This window comes from Prosopis cineraria, unplaced genomic scaffold (assembly GCF_029017545.1).
Source record: "Prosopis cineraria cultivar Desert tree isolate PC_DT_omini unplaced genomic scaffold, ASM2901754v1 PC7, whole genome shotgun sequence".
NCBI classification, from domain to species: Eukaryota; Viridiplantae; Streptophyta; class Magnoliopsida; order Fabales; family Fabaceae; genus Prosopis; species Prosopis cineraria.
Window position 1 is genome coordinate 12,091,456 of NW_026555338.1, and position 24,032 is coordinate 12,115,487.

At 29.6% G+C, this 24,032-nt stretch overlaps 1 protein-coding gene across 1 annotated transcript; it reads right to left on the reverse strand.

Moving 5' to 3' along the window:
* Nucleotides 1–19,786: 19,786 nt before the first annotated feature.
* LOC129314947 (TMV resistance protein N-like) lies at nucleotides 19,787–22,754 on the reverse strand. The gene is made up of 2 exons (XM_054958428.1): nucleotides 22,152–22,754; nucleotides 19,787–20,047 (listed from the first exon to the last, which is right to left on the reverse strand). The coding sequence occupies exons 1-2, from the start codon at nucleotides 22,620–22,622 to the stop codon at nucleotides 19,880–19,882; spliced, it is 639 nt and encodes a 212-aa protein (XP_054814403.1). The 5' UTR covers nucleotides 22,623–22,754; the 3' UTR covers nucleotides 19,787–19,879.
* Nucleotides 22,755–24,032: the final 1,278 nt, after the last annotated feature.

Below are 24,032 nucleotides of genomic sequence, written 5' to 3' on the forward strand. Positions count from 1 at the left end.
TTGTCTGTATTTATTTTATTTTATATTTTTTTTACTATTTTAGGCCTAGTACTTAATCCAGTACCCTCTTTAAAGTGGCCTAATAAAATTTAGGATGTTACAATAATTCTCATAATTTGGATTGCTCCAGCACATTAATTAGAAACTTCTATTTATAATCGTTTCCTTTCATTCAAAAAATGAAAATAAGATCGAGACTTTCTAATGGAAAATAATCTCAAGAGAAAATAATGACAAAACAAATGATGAATTTCCCCAAAAAAGTTGCTGAATTATAAAAATATAATTAAAAAATCTATTTGACTTAAAAAATAATTAAAGGAGAGATTTACATAATTTATCTTACTAGTAATGCTTGCAAATATTGAATATTATAAAAATATATTTTAGATTATACCCATGGAATTCATTATAGTTGTCTTGGCAAGCAAACATGTTGTATAAAAATTGACACAATTTTTTATTATGGTCGCTTACTTAGTTTTTTTATTAATATTTTATTTCATTTTCATTCAATATCCAATCTCCCTCTCTCTAGTTTCCTTTTTGTGGCCACGAACACTCGATCCTTTGTTCCTGGAAGTGCAAAGGTCTAAAACGTTTCCGCGACAGCAAGATTACTTTTGAGACTGTATTATGCATAATACAATCTCCAATCACAGTTATGTATTGATTAAGACTCTTGTTGATGGCCATTGTTTGGTTGCTTGTGAAGAAGAATTTGTGCAGAAATGGACAATACGCATGCATTGATTTTGACTAGTTTTAGCAATTGTCATGACTAAAAATTGAGAGCTCAAGCACCAAAACGTGAATCCTGGGGAGGAGGAACCTAAATTCTAAACCACTTTTCAAGTTTTAAGACTTTTCAAACTAAATGGCTATTAAGTCTACATCAGACATGAAGTGGAGCACTTGGTAGTGGCTGCTATGAATTGGAATGAGTCATTATAATCATGAAAGTATTGAAATTAAGGACTGCCTGATGAAAAGACTCATTTGATTTTTAAAACACCTTCCAGCTAAAATATATTTAAAAATATTTGTCAAAATTTTTTAGGTCGATCAGGCAAAACTAAAAACTCATGCATCAAGCTAGCCCAAACTTCACATTGGGCTGGGCTTTTGGCAGGGATGATATTGGCCTTGCCTGACCCTCCTTTTGTGTTGCCCTACCACGCACTATAAACCAATTTTGTAAACTCAATAATTTCATACCAATATCGGTTGTTTGCATAGCAATCTCTTAATATTAAATTTATAGCTTCCAAGGAATTAGTGAAAGCCTAAATTTTTTAGAAACCATTTTGCTTACAAGCTCAAGGACGAGTGTTTATGAGTAATGCTTGTTTGAGAATGAGATTATAATTAATTATGTAATTAGTTACCCCTGTGCATAACTGTAATATATTTTGTATTCTCTATATGTGTCCATTTTATATTGTTTCTCCGGTAATCAATTGTACTCCCTCTGTCATAATTTATATGACACTTTTGAATAAAATTACTCATACCAATAAATCTCATTAAATATATTTTATAAATTTAACTTTTTTAAAACAAAAATATAATGTTTCCAAAATGTCCTTCATTTAATACTGTATTTATGAAATATATTAAAGAGAGATAACATATAAGAAAAATAATATTAAAAAACATTAAAATATTTTATATTTTAGAACGTCAAATCTCTCCAAAAGTATCTTTGGGACAGAGGGAGTACTGTTTACGTGAATGGAAGGAGCTAGCCTTTGCATTGTAGCGTCTGAGCATTTTATTATTTCCTTTGCCTAATTATCAATCTTTGTATAAAAGCACTGCATTTCCTTTGCGGCAAGTTTTTCTGTTAAGTTGTAACTTGTTCGCGCACACAAATGCCTTCTTTCATTTTGCTAGCTAGAATACTCACTCAGATTCACGCGCATTTTTGCAAAATCATCATGTCGCTGAGCATGGAGGATCTTATCAATGGCTTATCGAAAATTGTTCAAATCAAAGTGTATATCAAAGGAACGAAAATGAAAGTCCACTGTAGAGAGAATATGAAACGAAACTCATAAGAGTCATAAATTAGAGAAAGTCTCTCCAAGTACCAAAGGAACCGAAGCGAGAAAACATATACACAAGAGAGCATAAGAGACAAATACCTTAAAGATGACTTGATCAAAAAGGCATCGTGGAATGCGGAGAGAATATGAAACGCAGGATTTGCGATGACAACGAAAAGAAACAAAAGTGAGGTTCAACAATGGGGCTGAGAGCGCTAAGGTGGAGGAAGAGATCGAAGACGAGATGACAGTTTTTTTTCCCCTTCAAATGGTTTCATTGTATACAAGTATTCTTATATTTGTGACACAGTTGACACTAAAATATGAGCATTTTTCTTAGTGAGAACTCAACTTAGTTCGCCAGCTGAGATGCAGGCCATTTCTGCTACACGTAACCCCATTAGTATTTATTATTCAAAGTTATTATAAATAATTGTTGTTTCAAAATTATGGTAAGTTATTAATTATTTTTCTATTTTCCCTTCATCAATACTCTATTTAAATATTTATAGAGCCAAATTATTCCAACTTGTATTTTTCAGCACTGAATTGACTTTCATTTAAAAATTAATTTAAGTCAGGCATTTTAATAAAGAAGCATTACGATAAATATTTTTTTATGAATTGTTTTACAATAAGTTAAAATTATTTAATGTCTTCCTTAATTTGTGAGAAAATCTCAAAGTCACATTTTTTTTAGAAGAAGGGAATATCATTTAAGAAATTTATTAATTTTTTTCTTAAAAAAAATTGTATGAATAACTTTTATTAAAGTGATTATTGCTTGAAGATCCCAATCCATTGGATAAACCATGTCCACTGAATTATCAACTTTCAAATACATTTTTCTTTTACCTCACTGTGTATATATATACATATATTTTTGGGTAGCCTAACTTAGTTTTGCTCCAAACATCAAAATAATTCTAAATTAACCTATAGCCATAGTTCACCTCGGCAAAAGTTCCCCCGGTACATATCATTAAACATGACAATGATATAAACCAAGCCAAAACTCATCTCTTATGAAGCATGCAGGAAATATTTTTCAATAAATTCTACAAAAGACCCAAAAATGCTCTAAGGCAGTGAAAAATGCGCCAAATGATATGGATTTCAAAATGTGAATGGTACGGTGGTTCAACCAATTCGAAACTTGGAAGAGTGTTGCCATTGTAGAAGGAGAAGGATTAGTATGGGTAGGGCGGAGCCATAAATTTTAATTAGAGAAGGCCGAGATAACAAAGCATACACGATATTAGAAAGAAAGTTAAATTTATTTACATCATTAACAGTGTAGATATTCCAATGCCTATATTCATATTCAACTTTACAAAACAATAGCAAAAGTAAATATTTGTACCTTTATCTTTTAAGTTTTGTTCTTCAATTTTTCATAATATAAAAATCATTAATTATTATGTCTATAATAAATTTTTTGCTATTTCCTTCTTAATATATATAAATTATCATCAAATTGGTGAAAAATTTATCTTTTGATTGATCATTAAATGATTTAAATGTATTCTTAAAATATAAAGTTGTGCTCAGTTGAGGAAACTTTATTGTTTACTCATTGAATTTACTCTTAAATTTTTTATCAATAATCAACCACAGTAGTAAATATATCAACACGTTAATGATGCTCATCGGTCAGAATTCTTTCTATCTATGAGATCAAATTATATCATAGTAAAAATCATTCATATCATAAAATTTAATAGCTTGATTATTACAAAAAGAAAAAATCAACTTTTTCTAGAAGAACATCTTAACAATAATCTTTTAACTTTTGAATAAGTGATTTTATGACAGATATGAAGCATACCATTCATTATATCTTGGGTTGTTGCAATGCTAGATAAAGTTTGTCAATAATCTCATAATTTCTTTTATCAAATGTAAAATGAAAGCAAAATCAAATGATATCAATTTTTTAAGAGCATATGTAAGTAGCATCATCTCTTTGAAATTGAGAACTATATATACATGCATAAAAGATTACATATAAAATTAAAATGTGAATTCCTTTTAATGTTTTCATGCCTTTGTAATGCTTAAAATCAAATGATATCAATTCTTTAAGAGCATATATACATAGCATCATCTCATTGAAAATGAAAACTATATATACATGCGTAAAAGATATCATATAAAATTAAAATAAAACTCCATTTAGTGTTTTCATGCCTATGTAATGTATCAACTTAGGCAGCCAAGAATATATAACCCCTACATTGTACTAAGAACAAAATTAAAAAGTGGGGGGCATGTCTCCCCCTAATCCCCTATCTCCACCCCAGACTATAGGTTTGAAGGCATTCAATTGTTTTTAATGATTTTAAATATAATATTCATAACCATTGACCAAGGGGTTTGATAGTCTAAGGTGCACCCACTTGCTTCTTAATGGGGGCCAACCTTATGGCCATTTCATGTATGTGTGGAGTACTAGGGTTAGCGTCTATGTAGTTGAGTGGCCCAAAAAAAAAAAATTACTCCCTTTCCCTCTCACAAATGCTTTTCTACGCAAAGTCATAAATGAACTCTCCCATTTTCATATATGTATAACTAGATTCTAACCCCATGCACAGAAGAGTAAAAACTTCAATGAAATCACATTCAAGGAAGAGAGATAATGAAAGAATCTAGGTTATTAGTTTTATTTTCGTCTTTTGTGCTGTGTTGTTGGCATTATTAATGAATTTTCAGTATTTATTGAAAAAAGCACATTCTAATTAAAACATGAGTAATAATACCATCAATGTCTAGTATACCTCAACAATTAACATCCAATCTACTTAGTTTCCGGCCCAAAAAAAAAAACAAAAAGAAAATCCATCCTACGAGGACATAAAAAATTTATTGAGTCATCTCCTGGACAAACAAAAACATAATGAACTGATAAATTAAAAAGAATAAACTTATTATCAGGTTTAGCAACTTCCAAAACACAATTACAGTATCAGGAAAAAATAAAAACAACAAAGGGTCATAACTGCACCATTAATTGCCTCCATTGCTGCCCTTTTGAATTGTTTGGGTCTTTAACAAAAAGGATCACTCATGCCTTCCTTGCCTTTATTACAGCCCAATCCAAAAGTTAAAAATGAAAGGGGGGGGTGGGGAGCAAGTAAAGAACAGTAAAAGCATGCCTTTCACATATAGTAAAATAAGAAATAGTATAAGCTTGCCTTCATTATATGGAAAGGAAACTGAAAATATGCTTTCAACTAAACTATGTCATGTAAAGCCATACATGCATGTGCAGCTGAGCAAGTTTAAATTTTGCAAGAAATATACTGTGTAAGCTGTTTGTGCATGCCTCAAAAAAAACAAAAAAAAAAAAAACACATGGATAATGACTGTGTGACTAACTTAAAAACTGACAGACAAATCTTATAATTAACTCAATTTTAAATGTTGCCATCATCAATGACAGACCTGAAACCAAGAGTACACACAGCAAAAAATCAATTACAAAGTATTCAAAAACAAAAGTAATCTTAAACCAAGAGCTGAAACAAAACAACGTTAGGGAGATTAAATAAAAAAAATATAAAAAGGCCAATACTAAGACTGCCGATATACTAAAAAGCTGGCAAGCATTAGACTTGTGTGCTCAAGGTGGTGTTGCAGGAAGGTACATCCTAAATGAATTTACCTTCTTAGAACTACATATTTCCAAGAAATTCACCACAAGTACAGCGCAGGACTTTTGGATCCGAAACTAACAAGTTTATGTTGCAATGCTTGTCCCTAACTCTTGTTGATAGCCAGCAATGGCTCAATCCAACAATAGTCTAGACATCACTATTATAAAAATGAGATTTGGTAGCATGCGTTTTATGACAATTAAAAACAAACAGCCACTAAAATGAAAGCTGAAGTACATTAGATGGCCATTGTTTATTAATTATTTTTTATTTACAATTTTATTAAAATAGCAAGAGTTAGTGTTTCCTTCATAAAATGCAACAATTTGTTGTTACTGAAAAATTTTGTGGCATTTCAAAAAGAAATGCCATCTAATAATTATGATAATATTACAAAAAATAATTTTATTTATTACGGTTATTATAATTATTACTATTATACTTATTAATACAGTAATTATAATTTAATTTTTATTTTTACTTTACTTATTTTTATTATTGATTTAACAATTTTTATTGATTAATAATCTAAAAATTTAAATTATATTTAATTAATATGTGATTAATTATATAATTATTTGTGAGATAGGAGGTGGATAAAGTTCAAGACAATTGTAGAAGTTATTAGACCAATTATGGCATTAAATTTAGGATTTATTCATATAGGGAGGCCTAATTTATGGGCTCAAAGCTAACAATTTTGAAGCCCCTAAGAAATTGAATTATGCTCGGTGATGCAGCAGCACCAATTTTGAATGTCACAATATTATATTAGTTTTCAGCAAAACACACAGCTTTACTTAATTTGTGTTTTAAGGGTTTTTTGCTATCATTTTCTTTCCAATTCATCTTTAACAGTAACTGTACGTCCAGGGAGCATTCTAAGGTGGAGAAAGAGTTGGAAAAGTTTGGGAAACACTTGGGTCTTGTAATTTATGATGGAAATCATCCCTCATAATCTTTCTTCTTCCTTTTCTTTACATTTTGATGTATCTTTTGTTGAATATTGTTAATTTGTGCTAGTTTAATGGATGTTAGTGGCTGATTCTACTTGACCTAGAGTAACTATGAACTTGTTAGTGGATTAGAACTTGTTTTTACCCATTGGTTATGCTTAATGTTGATTTCTTCAGCTTCAAAAGTGCTGGCCTTTCTCTCTCTATGCAACCAGTGCTTCCATCTATGTCCCTCCGATTGGATACAAGTTACAGACACCCCACCAACAAAACCCACACCATGATCATGGGGTCAAGCAATTTTAGACTCTTAATTGGATACATGCTCTATTCTTTCCCAGAGAATTTGGATTGCCCCAACACATTAATTAGAAAATTCTATTTCCAATCATTTCCTTCCATTTTGAAAATGAAAAAAAAAAATCAAGACTTTCTAAAATTTTTGATAGATAATAATCTCAAGAGAAAATAGTGACAAAACAAAAAAATTACTGAATTATAAAAATATAATTAAAAAATCTATATGACTTAAGAGAATAATTAAAGGCGAGATTCACATAATTTATCTTACTAATAATGCTTGCAAATATTGAATATTATAAAATGTATTTTAAAATATGCCCAAGGAATTCATTATTGTCGTCTTGGCAAGCAAACATATTTGCATAAAAATTGACACAATTTTTTATTGCAGTCCCTTATTTGTTTACTTAAATTTTTAATTAATCTTTTATTTATTTCATTATTATTCAATATCCCATCTCTCTGTCTCTCCGTTTTCTTTTTGTGGCCATGAATACTTGATCCTTCGTTCCTTGAAGTGCAGCGATCTAAAACTTTTTTCCTGAGAACAAGATTTAATTTTGAATTAGTCTCCAATCATATCTACGCATTGATTAAGACTCTTTTTGATTGTTCGATCGCTTGTGAAGAAGAATTGTGCAGAAATGGACAGTGCGCATGCGTTGATTTTGAATAGTTTTTGCAATTGTCATGATCAAAAATTAAGAGCTGAAAATCATGATTTTTTTTTGGGAGGGGATCTAAATTCTAAACCACTTTTCAAGTTTTAAGACTTTTCAAACTATAATGACTATTAAGTCTATATCAGACATCAAGTGGAGCACTTGGTAGAAGCTGCCATGGATTGGAATGAGTCATTACAACTCATGAAACTAATGATTACATTTTTTAACAAAAGGAGTAATTAATATTCACTTCCCTCTTTTTTATAGACAGATGGATGAATTAGTAAACAAAATAGTTTACAATACATAAGTTTGCAAGAATTCCGAATGAAAGGGGTTGAAGAATTTTAAATTAGTTTACTTTCAAGTTTCCCTTAATAAAAATGGAAAGGAGAAATATACTAGATATTATATTAAATACTAGTCTATTTTAATTAAATTATTTAGAATCAATGATCAATAAATTGAGCGTTTACATGACTATAGCATTATTTATTCTTATTTACATGTAATTTTTTGAAATGTATAAGTCCTAGGGCGACTTGAACCCTACACTCATAATTGGTACATTTGGATCCTGAACAATCAAACCTGAGACATTCTTGCCTCACCTTTAATTTGGTACTAACATCTATTATTAGAAGAGTTAAATGAAAATTTAAATCTTAAACTATAGGCTCAAGGGTGATTTCAACCCTGAACTTGTATTTGGTATAGTTTGAACCTTCAACAATTAAATTTAAAGCAATCTCACCCATCATTAATTTGAAATTACCGTATGCATGTTTATGCATAGTAGAGCCTATGCTTTTTTATTTCTGACACCATTTCTGCCCTTGTCTTGCTGCTTCCCTTGCTCTTTGTTCTAACCCAAGCTTCTTGTGATAGCCAATGGCAAATTGTGAAATATGTGAGGTTTACTAGAATTGTGTCTATATATATATATATATATATATTATTTTTAACCATTAATTGGACTCCACAACAAATTAAAATAAACACAAACCCTTATAAATCCAAATCACCTACATTAGAAATCAATATCTAATTTACTAAATTAAAGAAAATAAATTATAAATGAATCTCATATGGGTATGTATGAATTTGGGTCCTTTCAAAGTAATCAAAATGTCACAAACCAATGCAATCTCAAATCTAGCCATCACAGCAAACCCTATAACATCACCCTTAAAGACATCTTTCATTGTGGTTAGGCCCACATTTGAACAAAATGCTTAACCCAACCTAGTCAATATGACTACTCGCACCGTATCATCTTCATCTAGCCTCTTGGATGCTTGGGATAGGTCAACATCATTGACCAAGGCAATGAGTTCAAAGAACAATGTCAATTGATCATGCTCAAAGCAATGTTGTTTGGTTGCATTAGATAAATATGAGCTTCTTCTTTAATGATGACGGCACCAACAGACCTAGAACTTGTACATTCAGAAGTGTTCAAAGGAGCAATGATTGGGATTATTGTTAAAGGATTTGTCCAAGACTTTGTTGTGGGGGAGGAATTTCTATAGAAAGGTCTCATAAAGAGATGGAGAAGAGGGAGATGACACCAAGGAATGTAAAGAGGTAGAGACATAGGGAGAAAAAAAAATCTAATGTCACTTGTCTAGGCCCTCACTTAAAGTAATGACCATTTGTACCATTTTAGTTAGGCCAAATTGCCTCAAATTTAATTATTTAGCATTTATAATGTACTAAAGATAAGTTTAAGGTTTAAACTTATTGGATAGGAAGGCGCAGTAAAAAATTAAAATTTTAAAATCCCTATCCAAATATAGACCGAATAAACTCATTTAAGACAAGGTAGGTAGAAGAGTTACCTTTTAATTTTTTGAACTTGACATGTATTCTCTTTAAGAATTTAGATCTTAGAAGCTGACAACATAGATCTACTCCCTCTACTAGCATCCACATAAACAGCTCTCTAAATCGAATAGCGTGCTAGCACTCCCAGTGTCCATTCTTCTTGAACGTTAATTTTTCTTTCTATAGGATGTTTGGTGGCTCTCAAAGTATTTTTGCCATCAGAACTTTTCTAACTCTCTTGTCTTCATAAAACATTTCCCTATCTATATATTGCATATGGATTAGGGTTTTCATCTTCCAGTTAAAGAGCCTATGAAATTTAATTAAATTTATCTCATAAATTTAATCCATGATATCATATCTAATTCAAATTTATCTTATAAATTTAAATTATAAAAACTGACATGATATTCTCTCATATCATGTTAGTCATTAAATTTAATCTATCATATAAAATTAAATTTAAAACTAACATAATATAATATAATATAATATATATCACATATACATATTATATATATATATATATATGAATATATATATACACACATATATATTTTGAATATATATATTATATATATTTAATTTTATATATCATATATATACACATATGAATATTTCAAATATATATATAAAATTATCTTTTATATTTATATTTCATATAAATATATATAAATATTTATCAAATAAATATCCAAATATATATATATAATTCATTCACCCTATATTACATTCATTGAATCTAGACATATTCCAGATTCAATGAACTTAGACATTATAGCTCGAGTTGGGCTATTCTTATGTGTGACCCTGTAGGCCCATATGAAGTTGGCAGTAGGCTAATTACGCTATTAGCCCACAAATTACGAGTGGCCTCTAGCAAGACATTGCAACTACTCAATTCACATGAGGATCAATAATCCCATATAACCTATCATGCAATCGTATTACATCTCTTTTATCTTATGATATTTTGATCAAGTGTGAGACATGAAATTATCATTGTCTTTTACCTAACCATTACTTTCTCAATCTCTGAATGGACTGAATGTAGCAATGGAAAAACCCTTTACATTGTACTATAGCCATACATTTTTTTAGTCTTACTTATCGAGAGGCCTAGTAATATCTCTCACTTAATGTGAGAGATAAATTTTATCTTGACCACTCATATTTCTCTACATAAATATCACTAAATTCAATCATAGCCTATATGATCGCTCAGTCAAATGTGACTTTTGACTAGGTCAAAGTTCAGTGGTCATCATGTAGGAATCCATGATGATCTCAGGTCAAAAGGCTTAGTGATATAGTTACATATGAGATAAGTTTATGACTTGTACCATGCAACTTTCACATAATGGGTCGGTCCAGCACCTTGTACTCTTTCAAATGCTATGACTTTGATTTGTATCTTTATAATTAATCAAAGTTATACTAGTTTTGTTTCATCTATGATCCCTCATAGATGATCTACTAAGAACATTTAAGACATCACTATAGTTTGTCCAAGAATATAGTTATTATAGTGAACATGCAATTGATATGATAACAAAAAAGAAATTTATTAAATAACAATGTGCATAGAATAAGGATTGGGCCTAGGACACATTTTCCAATAAAACTATCCCTAGATCTATAGTTTAGGATTAAAATTGCATTTAAGCCTTAATAAAATCTAGGTGGTGAGGATTTTATCAATGGATGTTAAGACCAAATTAATGGTAGGGGTGAGGATGCCTCAAATTTGATTGTTCGGGGTCCAAAATGTACCACTTATGAGTATAGGGTTCAAATTACTCATGAACTTATATTTCAAGGTCCAAATTGCATATTCAGCCTTTTTTTTAATGATATTTCAAGTTTTATTCTATTTGTTTTATTGTTTTTGTGAGACTATTTGTTTTATTTCAAATCATCAATGTATAATGATATACAATAGGTATTGGAAATATTAAGATACTTGTATTTTTTATGATGAAAATATACTTAAATTTAAACATGAGATATAATTTTTCCCTAAAATTAATATACCAGATATGTAATTTCACTCTATATATTTTTGTTTCCTTAAAATATCATAAAATTATACATAATTATCTTTTAATCATATTTTTAAATTATAAACTTATTTTTTCAAAAATAATTATGATAACTATTAAGAAACTTAAATGAACAGTATATATATTTCCAATTGTTGTATAGGGTATGCTATTGCAGCATGAATCTCCTTTTCCTTTTCGCTAGATGCCGAAAAAGGGAACTCTGACATATATCCATATTCATAGTCCATGTGTTCCTTCGTTTGCTTATATAATCTGAAGCAATATTTTATGACCTGAAAGAACTTTTTGAGAAATAACAAGGCAACAGCACCGAGGAAAGTAAGGAACCGTGTGTGATGCATTGTGAAAATGCATTGAAAGATAAAAACGAGAGTCTACTTTACACGTATTATATTGGCACGCCTCAAACGGAATGTCTCGTAGCAATCCAACTTTTTCCAGCATAGCATTCCTGGGAAGCCATGTTTTGGGCTTTTTCCGGGAAAAAATATGGAAAAAATACCAATATTTTAGTACCCATTTGAATTTCAGTTGGGTAAATAAATTATGAAAATAATTAATTAAATAATAGATTTTAATCATAATTGATTATGTTCTGTTTGGATACTTATGGTAGTAATTTTTTTTAAGGATCCAAATTTGAATCTTACTAAGAAAAAAAAGAAGAGAAGAGAGTTTTATTTTAATTTTATTAAAATTTGTGCCTTTTTTATAATTTTTTTGGACCTTTTCTGTAAGTTTTCCATATAACTTTGTAATAAAAAAAAAAAACGCAGAAGCTGAGAAGCTGAATCGTGCAGCTGTGGGAAAGAATTGATTTTTTCAATTTTGGGAAAAAGTTGGTGTTTGGGTAAATTTTGCTTTAATCAATTTTTTTACCCCTAAATCGATTAATCCCTCAATCCAAACAGGCACTTATTCCTTCAATAAATTAATAAATAAAATGGGTTAAACAGTAATTACATCCTTAAACTACATGTTTAGGAGAGTCTAAGATTTTAAATTTATTTGTGATATAAAGTTTCCCTTCAACTTTCCAAAATGCAATTTTAACTAGCTACATTAATCAGCTACCATTTTCACAAAAAATAGTATATTTATTTTAATAACATTTATTAAAATATTAATCATTTAATATAGAATAATTAAAATAGTATCATTATTTACAAATCTTCACACACAATTTACAAGTTAACTTTTGAAAATAATGGTAATCCCATAATGCCCCAATAATTAGTCAAAACTGAATTTTATTTGGTATAATTATTTTTAAATTATTTGTAATTTTTTGAATCATTTTTTTTTATTTTTCTGGTCAACCATCGATCAAATTTATTTTTTTTAAAGGTAGGAGCAACATTTTGCTATTTTCAAAAGTTGTAGGAAAACATTGTATCAAAAATAAGTTTAGTATTTTAGACACTCTTTGACTTATAGTTTATAGGTAAAGTTACCCTTTAACCAATAAAAATTAAAAAATTAGGAGAAAATTTGCAGTAATAGGCAAATATTGACTTGGTAACTTGATCACTTTTAAAAAAATATTTTTGTTCATTTTGCTATTGAATAAAGGATGGTTAAATTACTAATTTCCCCATGAACTTTTCTTTCTAGAAGTGCTTGGCACTTTGAAGTCAAATACAAAATGGAGCAGTATTAATCCTTTATTAAATGTCCATTAATTTAACTGTTAGTTGAGCTAAAAAAATTATAAAAAAATGATCGAGAAAATTACAGAAATTGATATAAAAATTTAAAAAAAGTACCTTATAAGAAAATTAATATTGATTAAGTTCTTTAAATTATAAATAAATTTTAATAGGATAATATTCTTTCTTATCCATATAAAGTATGAAAATATCATTTTATAACCGACTTTGACTCATATATTTTTTTCTTTTTATTTTTTAAATTTTGTATCATTTGAATGTTTTAAGTTTTTTTAAATAAAGATGCAAACACATAGTAAACTGATATTCAAATTGTCAGTAGGAAGGTGCACACATTTAATACCACATTGTACCTTGAATATGATGGTCTTAAATAAGAAGACAATTGGAAGTAATAAAAAAAAGCAAGCAAAGCTTGTTGAAGGAAAAAGGAAATTAGCCCTAGTGGCCATTTGACTTAAATACCTGTTGCAATTCCTTGGTTTCCTCAATTTCATACTGCAACTATCCCCTAGACAAATTGTTGATTGCCTCTAAAGAATCTTTTTTTTTTTTTGGCCAAAAAGTATCTGAATATAATTGAATCCTGCTAATTAACTTATTGTGACTACTACACAATTCCAGCTTCATTTGGAGGGAAATGTTCCCAACTTTTTTTTGAAGCCTATGACCCATTCCCTTATATCATTGGTGTCCATGTAGACATGGAGTAATTAGAGTTAGGAAAAAGTGTATGGTTTAACTTTTCAATATGAAGATCCTTCAAGAGATGATGCATACAACAATGAACAATCTCTTTAAGTTTTGCACTCTATCCCTCAAATACTTAGAGCTCGTAATTCGAGCTAGACATAATAAACCAAAAAAATTTTAGCAATGGGCTTTGCAGAATTGCAAAATTTTAATTTTAAGCCCATTTAGGCTTGGCCAAATACCTGAATAACAATTTATTTTTTAAAAAATATATATATAATATTAAATATTGATTAATCTTTATGTTTTAGTTCATTTTACACTAAGACAATATATTTGAGTACATCATTCTAGGTATTTTCTTATAAAATTTACAATTATAATATTGTTATAATTTTATTATTTTAATGGATAAAATATATTAAAATAATATTTAAAATGTATTTAATCGTGACTTTTAGACATTAAGACCCAAACATTTAAAATTTTTTTTGAGTCTTCTAGAATAAACTTATTCAACTCTCTTGACCAATTAAACTAATCACTCCTGAATTCCCTTTTTATCGTTACAAGTAAATTTTATTATCCAATCTTACATGCATAATCTATTATTTCTACTTAAAGCAAGTAAAGTTTTGTATATATTGAAATATGCCACGAATATTAATCAATATATATTTTCAATTTTAAAAATTATCAAATGAAAAATATACATTTTAAATAAAAATAAAATGAAAACAATTTAAAACACAAAAACTAATTATTATCTAAATAATTATATTTATATCCTTTGTAATATAATAATCAACATTATGTGTAAATGCATAAAATTATTAAGGGGTTAATAATCAACATTATGGGTTAATAGGGCGAGGGGAGGGAGTAGGATGGTACCAGACAACTTGCTATTACCTAAACTGAGTTGCGTGTGTTAAAAGAGGAAAAGAGCTGGTCGGAAATTGGCTTGATGCAGGTTGAGTTATTGTTTTATAGTATTGCAGTAAATAGTTTTGAATATAAAGCATTTCAATAATAAATATTTTTCATTATAACATTGTAGTAAAAAAAGCCTTTCCTAATCAATCCGATACATTTTCTAACCACAAATGATTATAATCAAGTCTATAGACTTAAATATAATCCTATATCAATTTAGAGAATTTAACAAAAGAAGTCAAGTCAGCTAAGCACTCATGTCCATCCCATCCTTCAAATTTCATCTAATAATTGATAGGATAAAATACCAATACATTATATATAAACCTGAGAGCCTCAGACCACCGCTTATCTCTGACTATTTGTTGAGAGTTAAAGCAAGATGGAGTCTTTTGTAACGAAAAAACCCTTGATTTGCATCGTATTCATTTTTTCGTTGAGACAAAAAAAATTATGGGCTTTGAAATTAAACAAATGGGCTTCCCAACTCAAAACTCTATTGAAGGCTGAAACTGTTTTCCAGGAGGCTCTTGCTCTTCTCCTAACTCTTCAGTTGGAGGCCCTAAAGTATAGTGTGGGTCCGCCCTTGCCTCCAAAACCCTTTAATTTCCTCTATTACGATCATAGCTAGTATCTAAAGGGTCCAAACTTGACAAAAACCAAGTTTAAGTGTCCTCATGGTCATGATCATCATTATAGATAATAACATCATTAATTTTGGGCCTTAACAGTTGCAAATAAATATACACTTAAGCAATTCTCTTCTAAAGTAATTTACCACAAATTTAATCGAACCATACGACAAGAGCTGTATGCTCATATAAACTTTTGCCGCTGACTTAAGTTCTTCAACAAAAATAACAAGTGCTTTCCTTTTTGGCATGACCATATATTAATAAAGTACTTTAAATAAAAGACAAACAGAATTCTTTGAAATGATTGCCAATACGCCATCCAAAGTCAACATGCTTGCACTCTCAATATTGCTCACCTCATTGATAGAGAGGCAATTAGAGTATAGGGTGTGGAAGCACCGAACGATTATCCTTGTGCTGCAAAATGTATAAATAATGATATGGAAGGATGAGTCATAAAAATTATTGTGTGTAGACATGCAAATACATCAATATTTGTGTACTTTGTGAATATAAAACAACATATACTTTTCACATCTCAATATAGTTTTTTTCTAGTTTTCGAATTCAATGTCAATATTTCATGACCATGACACATTTATGTACTTTTAAAGCTCCACTCTTACCCTAACTATATTTAGCTAAGGAAGAAGGTATCTCGAATTGAATCTGCAGACAAGAAAATAATCGTACTCAATTTAGACTTAGAAATGGTAAAGGATGAAACTTGAGCCAAATGAAAGAGTCATGAAGAGAAGTGCAACATATTATTAATTAGCTGTCTTATGATAAAAATACCTGCTCGCTAGGTATTGCCACGTCATTTGTCATTTATACCATGAATCTCCTTTCCTTTGATTTTTCTATTGTCATTAGATCTTGCTGGAATTTGCTCCATATTGCCACAAGTTACTTGTTGCTGCTCAAATTCTGGCACCAAATACCAACTAATAAGATCAATGTGCTTAACCTTCTGTGTATAGCTCCCCAGCGTGGATTACTACTTTTAATATCATGAAATCCACAAATCTATTACCTTGGTGACTAGGAGCCCGTTTGTTTAAGATTAAAAAATAAGCAACTTCTAGGTAATTTAGAGATTTTATATGAAGAGATATATTTTGTAGATATTTTATAAAAAAACATATATTATTTTATGTTTGGCTATAATAATAATAATAAGTCATTTTTAGTTAGTTATTTTTAAATTTTATGATATATTCCTTGATTTTTATTTTATAAACAAGTGATTTGGTTTGGTTAAAACAAACAGGCCTAGAAGTGATTTTTTCAAAAGTTTAAACAAACATAACAAAAACTCACAAAATAATTTTTTTTCAAAAAATAAATGATTTTTCATGAAATAAGCTAAAACAAACGAGCCTTAGAAGACCTATCATACATGGGTGTTTCCCAATATGGAAGTAAGGAGAGCCCCTTGTTGTCCTCAGTATCCTGTTGGGCTTTTTAAATTATAATGTTTTGGTTTGGCTAAAGATTTGCAAATTAACACTGGTGCAATCCCAATTTTTAAATTATAATGTTTTGGTTTGGCCAAAGAGAGAGGAATGCCATACCGTCAACACTGGTGCAATCCGAATTTACATCGTCATCAAATGTGCTCTCAACGGTTTTATAATCTGTATGTTACAAAAGGTTGAAACAATCTAGTCAATATTGGGTTTCTAAAACAAAAAGTAATTGCCTATTTGATTTCCATTCCCATTTTTTATTTTTAAAAACTGTTAAAAACTGTTTTATAGTACAGTTTTTAAAATTGTATTTCGAGACAAAACAAAGTAAAAATTCATTTGATTATATTAATTTAAAATAGTTTTAGAATTAAAAAGTAGACTGATAGTGAAGATTATAGGCAGTTAATAATGGTAATTTATGATAGAAATTGATCAAGGTAACTATAATTTTTAATAATCAAATGTAAGGTATTTTAAAATAAGAAAAATGGAATGAAAACAACTCGGGATTGTTTTCATTTTTTGTTTTAAAAAACAAACAGTTTTGGAAACAATTAAATCAAAAAAAATTATCCAAAAAGGTTTTTATTTTTTATTTTTGGTTTTCAAAAACAAAAAACAGTTTTTAAAAATTTAAAACAAACAGGCCCTAAATTTCCTTCTTTATCTTTCGCCATGGAAAATGTAAGAAGAATAATTAGCTGCTATAATGCAAGCATTATATAGCAATATGATGAATAAAGTAGTGTAAGACATGCATCTTTCCTCAGATACATGGATCCTTGCCCATTTAAATGCAATGATAATACTTTAATCAAATTCAATGATTTTCCAATAATGCAATTGTAACTGTGAATAAAATATGCAAATCTAAAAGTGATGATAGCAATCAAATTCAATGATTTTCCAATAATGCAATTGTAACTATGAAGAAAATAAGGCAAATTTAAAAATGATGATAGTATAAAGAGGAGATTAGGAATGCGATACCATCAGAACTTGTGCAATCCCATTTCATATCATCATCATCATCATCATCATCATCAAATGAGGAGCTATCTGCGGTTTCATAATCTGCATGTTACAAAAAGGTTGAAACAATCTGGTCAACGAATAAAGAAATGAAGCAACTGATTCCGATCGTACCACCTAAACTAATCAATATTTGTTTTGGACAACAAATACATGATGAAATCCACTCTAATTTCTGATAATTAATAATTTTATAATTCAACATAAACATCCTCATATTTCTAAGACTTCACATAGCTGATTCAATTAAGTAGGGACATACAAATACAACATAAAGGAAAATGGTTAGAGAAAGCTTAAAAAAAAAGAGATACAGATGATAAGAAATTCTATGATAGATCAGAGAATCACCTCTATTTGTGGAATCCAATCCTTCATAGGGATCAGTAAATCGAATATTTTTCACCTTACAAAGTTGTTTGATTAGACAAATGCCGATCTCTTCTACAACCATGTCATCATTGCAACAACCTAGACGGAACTTCTTATTAATCCACTTACCTTCTCGGATTGCTGGATCATTTGCATCATCACTGTACCCCCTTAGATCCATCACAATTATATGATCAACATTTGGTGCGGGACAAAGCCAATTACTACTCCTAAAAACCATCTGACTGATCATTAAGGTACACTGAAGTCCACATAATATCATTCGATTGAACACTGTCCACTGTTTTAAATGAGCAAAGAGCCATAGAGGTGGGCTGGACCTACGATACCAAAAAGAAATAGATGGTCCTCTGCTTCTGCTATCCAACTCAAACCAATCTGGGATGCTTGTTGCGGGCACACAAAACTTGTCCCATTGTATTTGATTGCAATCCTAATTGATTCCTGTGAATCAAAACAAATGTTGAGCTACATACACAAACTCAATATCATAGAATCAAATGGGAAAATTGATGACCTCACCAATAATAACTTTTAGACTCAGAACTCAATGATAGGCAACCTATTGCTTCCAACCCTCTTATGCTTGGTGGAAGGCCTTCGATGTCTCTCAGATGCTTGCCCCACTTAACCTAAGGTCTTCAAAATTGATATTCTCTTATCGATGCAGGCAAAATGCAAAATTATTACCATTCAAGTCCATATCCGTCACATTGATAAATCAAATAAGTAAACTTCTAAGGACCTCATCTGATATATTGCATCCTGGGAGGTAAACATTAACTCTGTCGGGGCATGACATCGAACGGATCGCTTGTTCATGGGTTTCCTTCCAGATAGATGATTCCCACTTTCCACAATCTTCAACATTGATATAACTCATTTCGGGCAATAGAAATATGCTTCTTGGCAGCTCAATCGTCCCTATGCGAGATTGAATGAATATAGTTCCAAGTTGAGTAAGGTTGGAAATTGACCAAGGCAATTTTTTTATTCCAGTTCCAATCAAATGCAACCTTGTTATTTTCATATTTTCAAGTATCTCTGGAAAGTCTTTAGATTTGAGCAACCACGTATTTCGAGTTCTTGAAAAGAGGGTAGCCTGAATTCATGTGGAAAAGTCTCAAGTTGGATGCAACTCGATACTTCCAAGATTTCAAGTTTTGTTAAATGTTCAACTGAATCATGAATTTCAATTAAATTCTCACAAGACTTAATACATAATTCCTTTAAATTTTGGAGAGCAGAAAGATTAGGTATCTCTATAATAAATTGACAATCTTCAAGCTTTAGAACACTCAAATTCTTCATCCTCTGCAACAACCAAAATCATACAAAAAATCTCAAAAAAAAAAAAAGAAGAAGAAAATGAAATAACAATTCATGCTGGCTACCAAGAAATGCATATAAGTTAGGGTGCCTCAATTTTTCTAGTGAACTCAAACAACCATGTCTGAGTCGAATACAACAAGATTCTTTGGAAAAATTGATCTGGCAACCATGAATAGGGATATCCTTGCCATTTTAGCACTTTAAACTATTAGGAAGATATTTTGGACTTTCCGATAATTCCACATTCTCAAAAATAAGAACTTTAAGATTTTTCATACTCTTGAAAGCTTTTCCATCCCAATTTACTTCCATGCATTCGGACAAATTGTGTTGAATTATGATGCTAACTTCATCTGTACCCTTTAAAGCCAAAAATAAATGCAAATCATGAGATATTACAAGTATAATAATAGATAGAAAACTTTTTTGCCACAAATTTAAAATCAATGACATATTGTGACATATACAAGCGGGGCCACCAATTAAATGGAAACCAAGAGAAAAGAGAAAAGAGAAAATTTAAAAAAAAAATCAAAGTCCTCAACGACCTAGCCTTTAAATATGTGTATACATGTGTATAAGCCCAGCGCTCACCCAACCAACTACTACTAATTTTTTTTTTTTTTTTTGGCTAGATCCAAACCGTTTCCTTACATATGCATAAAATTGATTCTTTCTGTTACCAAAAATTTTCATTCTTTTACTAAATATTTATTAGCTTATTTAAATGTAATTATATATTGATTTATTTTGAATAAAATTTGAAATATCTATCTAACATTTCATTCAAAATATCTAGCCAATTCTTTGTTTTTTTTTATGCAAGAAGAAAAATATCTAGCCAATTCTATATCTCTTGAAAATAGACACTATAATATCATGATTTTATTATATCATTAAAAATTGAACTTGTTATGCTTTTGTAAAATTTTTGAATTTTCTCTTATGATTAATTTACTAATTATATTTTTATTTTTGTACATTTCTGAACTTTTTCTACAATTTTTATATCATTATATATCATTTATTTTGGAAGGATTTTTCTTATACAATATAACACTCTTTCTTTTTTAAAAAAATTGATAATAAAATAAAAAATTAAACTTAAAATAATAAATATACACAATTGAATGCTCAAAAGTATCACTGGACTAAAAGATAAAAATATTTTCTGTATTGAAACTACCACATCACTATAGAAAGGGCAACAAAATTTGAAAAATCTGTTCTATAACTAAAGCACCTTTTTCTTTTTTTTTTCTTTTTTCCTTTTTAAATAAGACCTTCTCAAAAACTATTCCAATCAAACCCATTCATTGGTTATATGCATTTGATTAATTTATAAAATAAAAGAATAAATGAATAAGTCCAGATAACAAAGAAAAGAAATACGAATATCAACACTAAAAAAGGGTTAAAGGAAAAAAATGCTTCAAAAGTTTTTTAAAAAGAATGCTAGATATCCTTACTTTTTAGGAGAAGCAATGTTATCCCAAAAGTATAAAAAATAAAGCAATGTTGTCCTTTCCAATGAATGACTAACATTGGCCCTTGTCTGTCTCTCACTCTCTCTCAACTATTATCTTCTCCATCTTCTTCCTTCTCTTTATGCATTTGCATGACAAATCAAGCATATTGCCACATTCTATAAACAAAAACAAACTAATCTCTTCACTATACATTAATTAATTCTTACTATTACTCACTTAATAAAACAAAGCTAGAAGTGGCAAGGTAGTGAACTTAATCTAGACGGAGCAAGCAACAAGAAGCTTTAAATATGAAGCAAGTGATAGCTAAGATTTGGAAGCAACGAGGTGACGAACTCAACCCAACGGGTAGTGGTAGTGTAGAATGGAGCACGAGATGTGAACCAAGTGCAAATCAACACAGATCGAAAGCAAGTGTAGGCAAATTGGGCAGCTTTGTGATGGATGAACTCCCACAACACAAGATCCCACTTTAGCCACGCAAATAGATGACTAGATGCATGACGGAGTTCAGCGGCACAGTAGACTAGGTGCCGTGGCAAAATCGTCTTCGAGTTCATTAGCTGAAGTAGGAAGAGAAATATAGAAAGCAAACTAATATTTGAATAAATGAAGGGAGGGAGCAAATTTCATGAATGGATATGGCGTTGGAATTGAACTTGGATGATTAAGCTTCTTCTCACATCCCACTTGCAAATCAAGCATATCATTCTCATGGATTTCATGCAAATTCCAACTATTTTCAGGCAATTTCAGTAACTTGTTAGTCAACAGTTGGAAAAAGGCAACATTACTGTATTTTTTATACTTTCAGGGCAACATTGCTCTACTTAAAAGATAAGATATCTAGTATTCATTTTAGAAAATTTTTCAAACATTTTACCTCTTAACCCATAAAATAATATTCCATCAAGAAATTGTGAAAAGAACAATAAACAAGGAAAAAATGAAAAGTAGATACGAAATAGTGTTACTGTATGGTCTTCCAAAACATGAACAATGTCTTCATGGAACCATAATCTACTACGTTTTCCTGGCTCGTTTGATGATTCTTGATGAACTATTTCTGTCCCCATATCTTGTATTAAATCATGCATTTCAATGCATGAATCTTCAATATTTATGAGGCATTTATCCTCCAACACACCAATAAAATAACTTGGATTATTAAAGCCATGAATTGCTTCCACCATATATTTAATGTGCCCCAAAGATTCCCCTTTGAAGAAACAAGCAATATCAAGAAATATTTCTTTCTCAAAGTGTTCTAGGTCATCGTAGCTCACTTTCAATACTTGTTGAATGTCTTTACTTGGAATTAATTTAAATGCATCTAAAGTGGATTCACACTCATTTATATTCCTTCCACACATGTTAGAGCCTATTACTTCAAGAGCCAAAGGAAAGCCTTTTGCATAATTTATTGCGCGATTCAATACCATCATGTTACTTGGATTTACTTAGTTGCTTCTAAAAGCATTCCAATTTAACAATTCAAGAGATTCTTTGTCATCAAGAGCCTTCATGTCATATATACGCTTGACCCCATGTCTTTCAAGTAAATGCTTATTCCTTGTCGTTATAAATTAATGGAAGTTTAGTATTAAAATTATAAAAAATTAATATTAAATTTAATATTAAATCTAGATTGTTCAAATTGTTGATCTATTCTAATAAAAAGATTTAGTTTTTTACTTTAATAAATTTTGAAAAAATAAAAATTAAAATATTTAGTCTGAACTGTGTGCAACGGTGTGCTAAGGGTGGGTGGAAGAAGAGAAGCTAGGTCCAACAAAATGAGGGTGCTTTCATTTTAAATGCTTTTTATTATTTTCTGTATTTTGTTAAGACCCAACGTACCATTTAGGCAATGAAGGGGAAACGGAGGGAGGAGAAGTGGAGACACTCCCCAAGGAGTATTGCGACTTCTTAGACTTAATAATGTAGCTTTAATAAATATCATTGGCTGGCCAGTTACCAGAGAAATGGGATGGGATATCTTTACCTCCTCCATACTCCTCCCCTCCTCTCATCCTCTTTTAGATTTGTTTGTCCAGATCAAGTATTTTAGTTTTATATTTATTAAAAAAATTATAAAATATTTTATTAAATTTATCAATAATCTGGACTGTCAGATTTAGTATATAAATCTAAATGTAACATTAAAAGTTTTTATAATTTTAATATTAAATATGCATTGTTCATAGTATATCAGGATAATTAAATTAAAAAATGTATACAAATAATTATTATATATAATCACTAATCTGTATAGTCCATATTTAATATAAACAGTTCAAATTAATATTAAATGTTTTTATAATTTAATATTAAATATGTACTATCTAGTATTTATCTAGATGATCAATTATAAAACTATGAAAATTTGAATATTAAATTTGGATAACTCATATTAAATCTAGAAAATTTAAATTGTTGATCAAATTAATAAAAAAAATTATAATTTTTTATTTAATAAATATAAAATTAAAATTAAATTAAATTAAATCATTTCATCAGACTTTTTAAATTATACAAAAAAAAACAAGGATGGGAGGAGAGTAGGAGGAGAGTAGGAGGAGAGGAGGAGAGTGGGTGACTTCCAAGGAAATTGTTCAAGTTTCTCTAACTTGGCTTCCCTCCTACTACCCTTCTTCCCATCCCCTATTAAATATATAGATCATTCAGATTTAATATAGTACATTCTTGATGATTTATTATTTTAATCCCTTTTATATATTCATTTGATAAGAAAAAGATAAATGTAGAAAATACTAAAGTGTCCTATAATAAGACTAAAATTAATTTTCTTTATTTATTTTATAAATATGATTAGAGGAGTATGAGAAACTCTT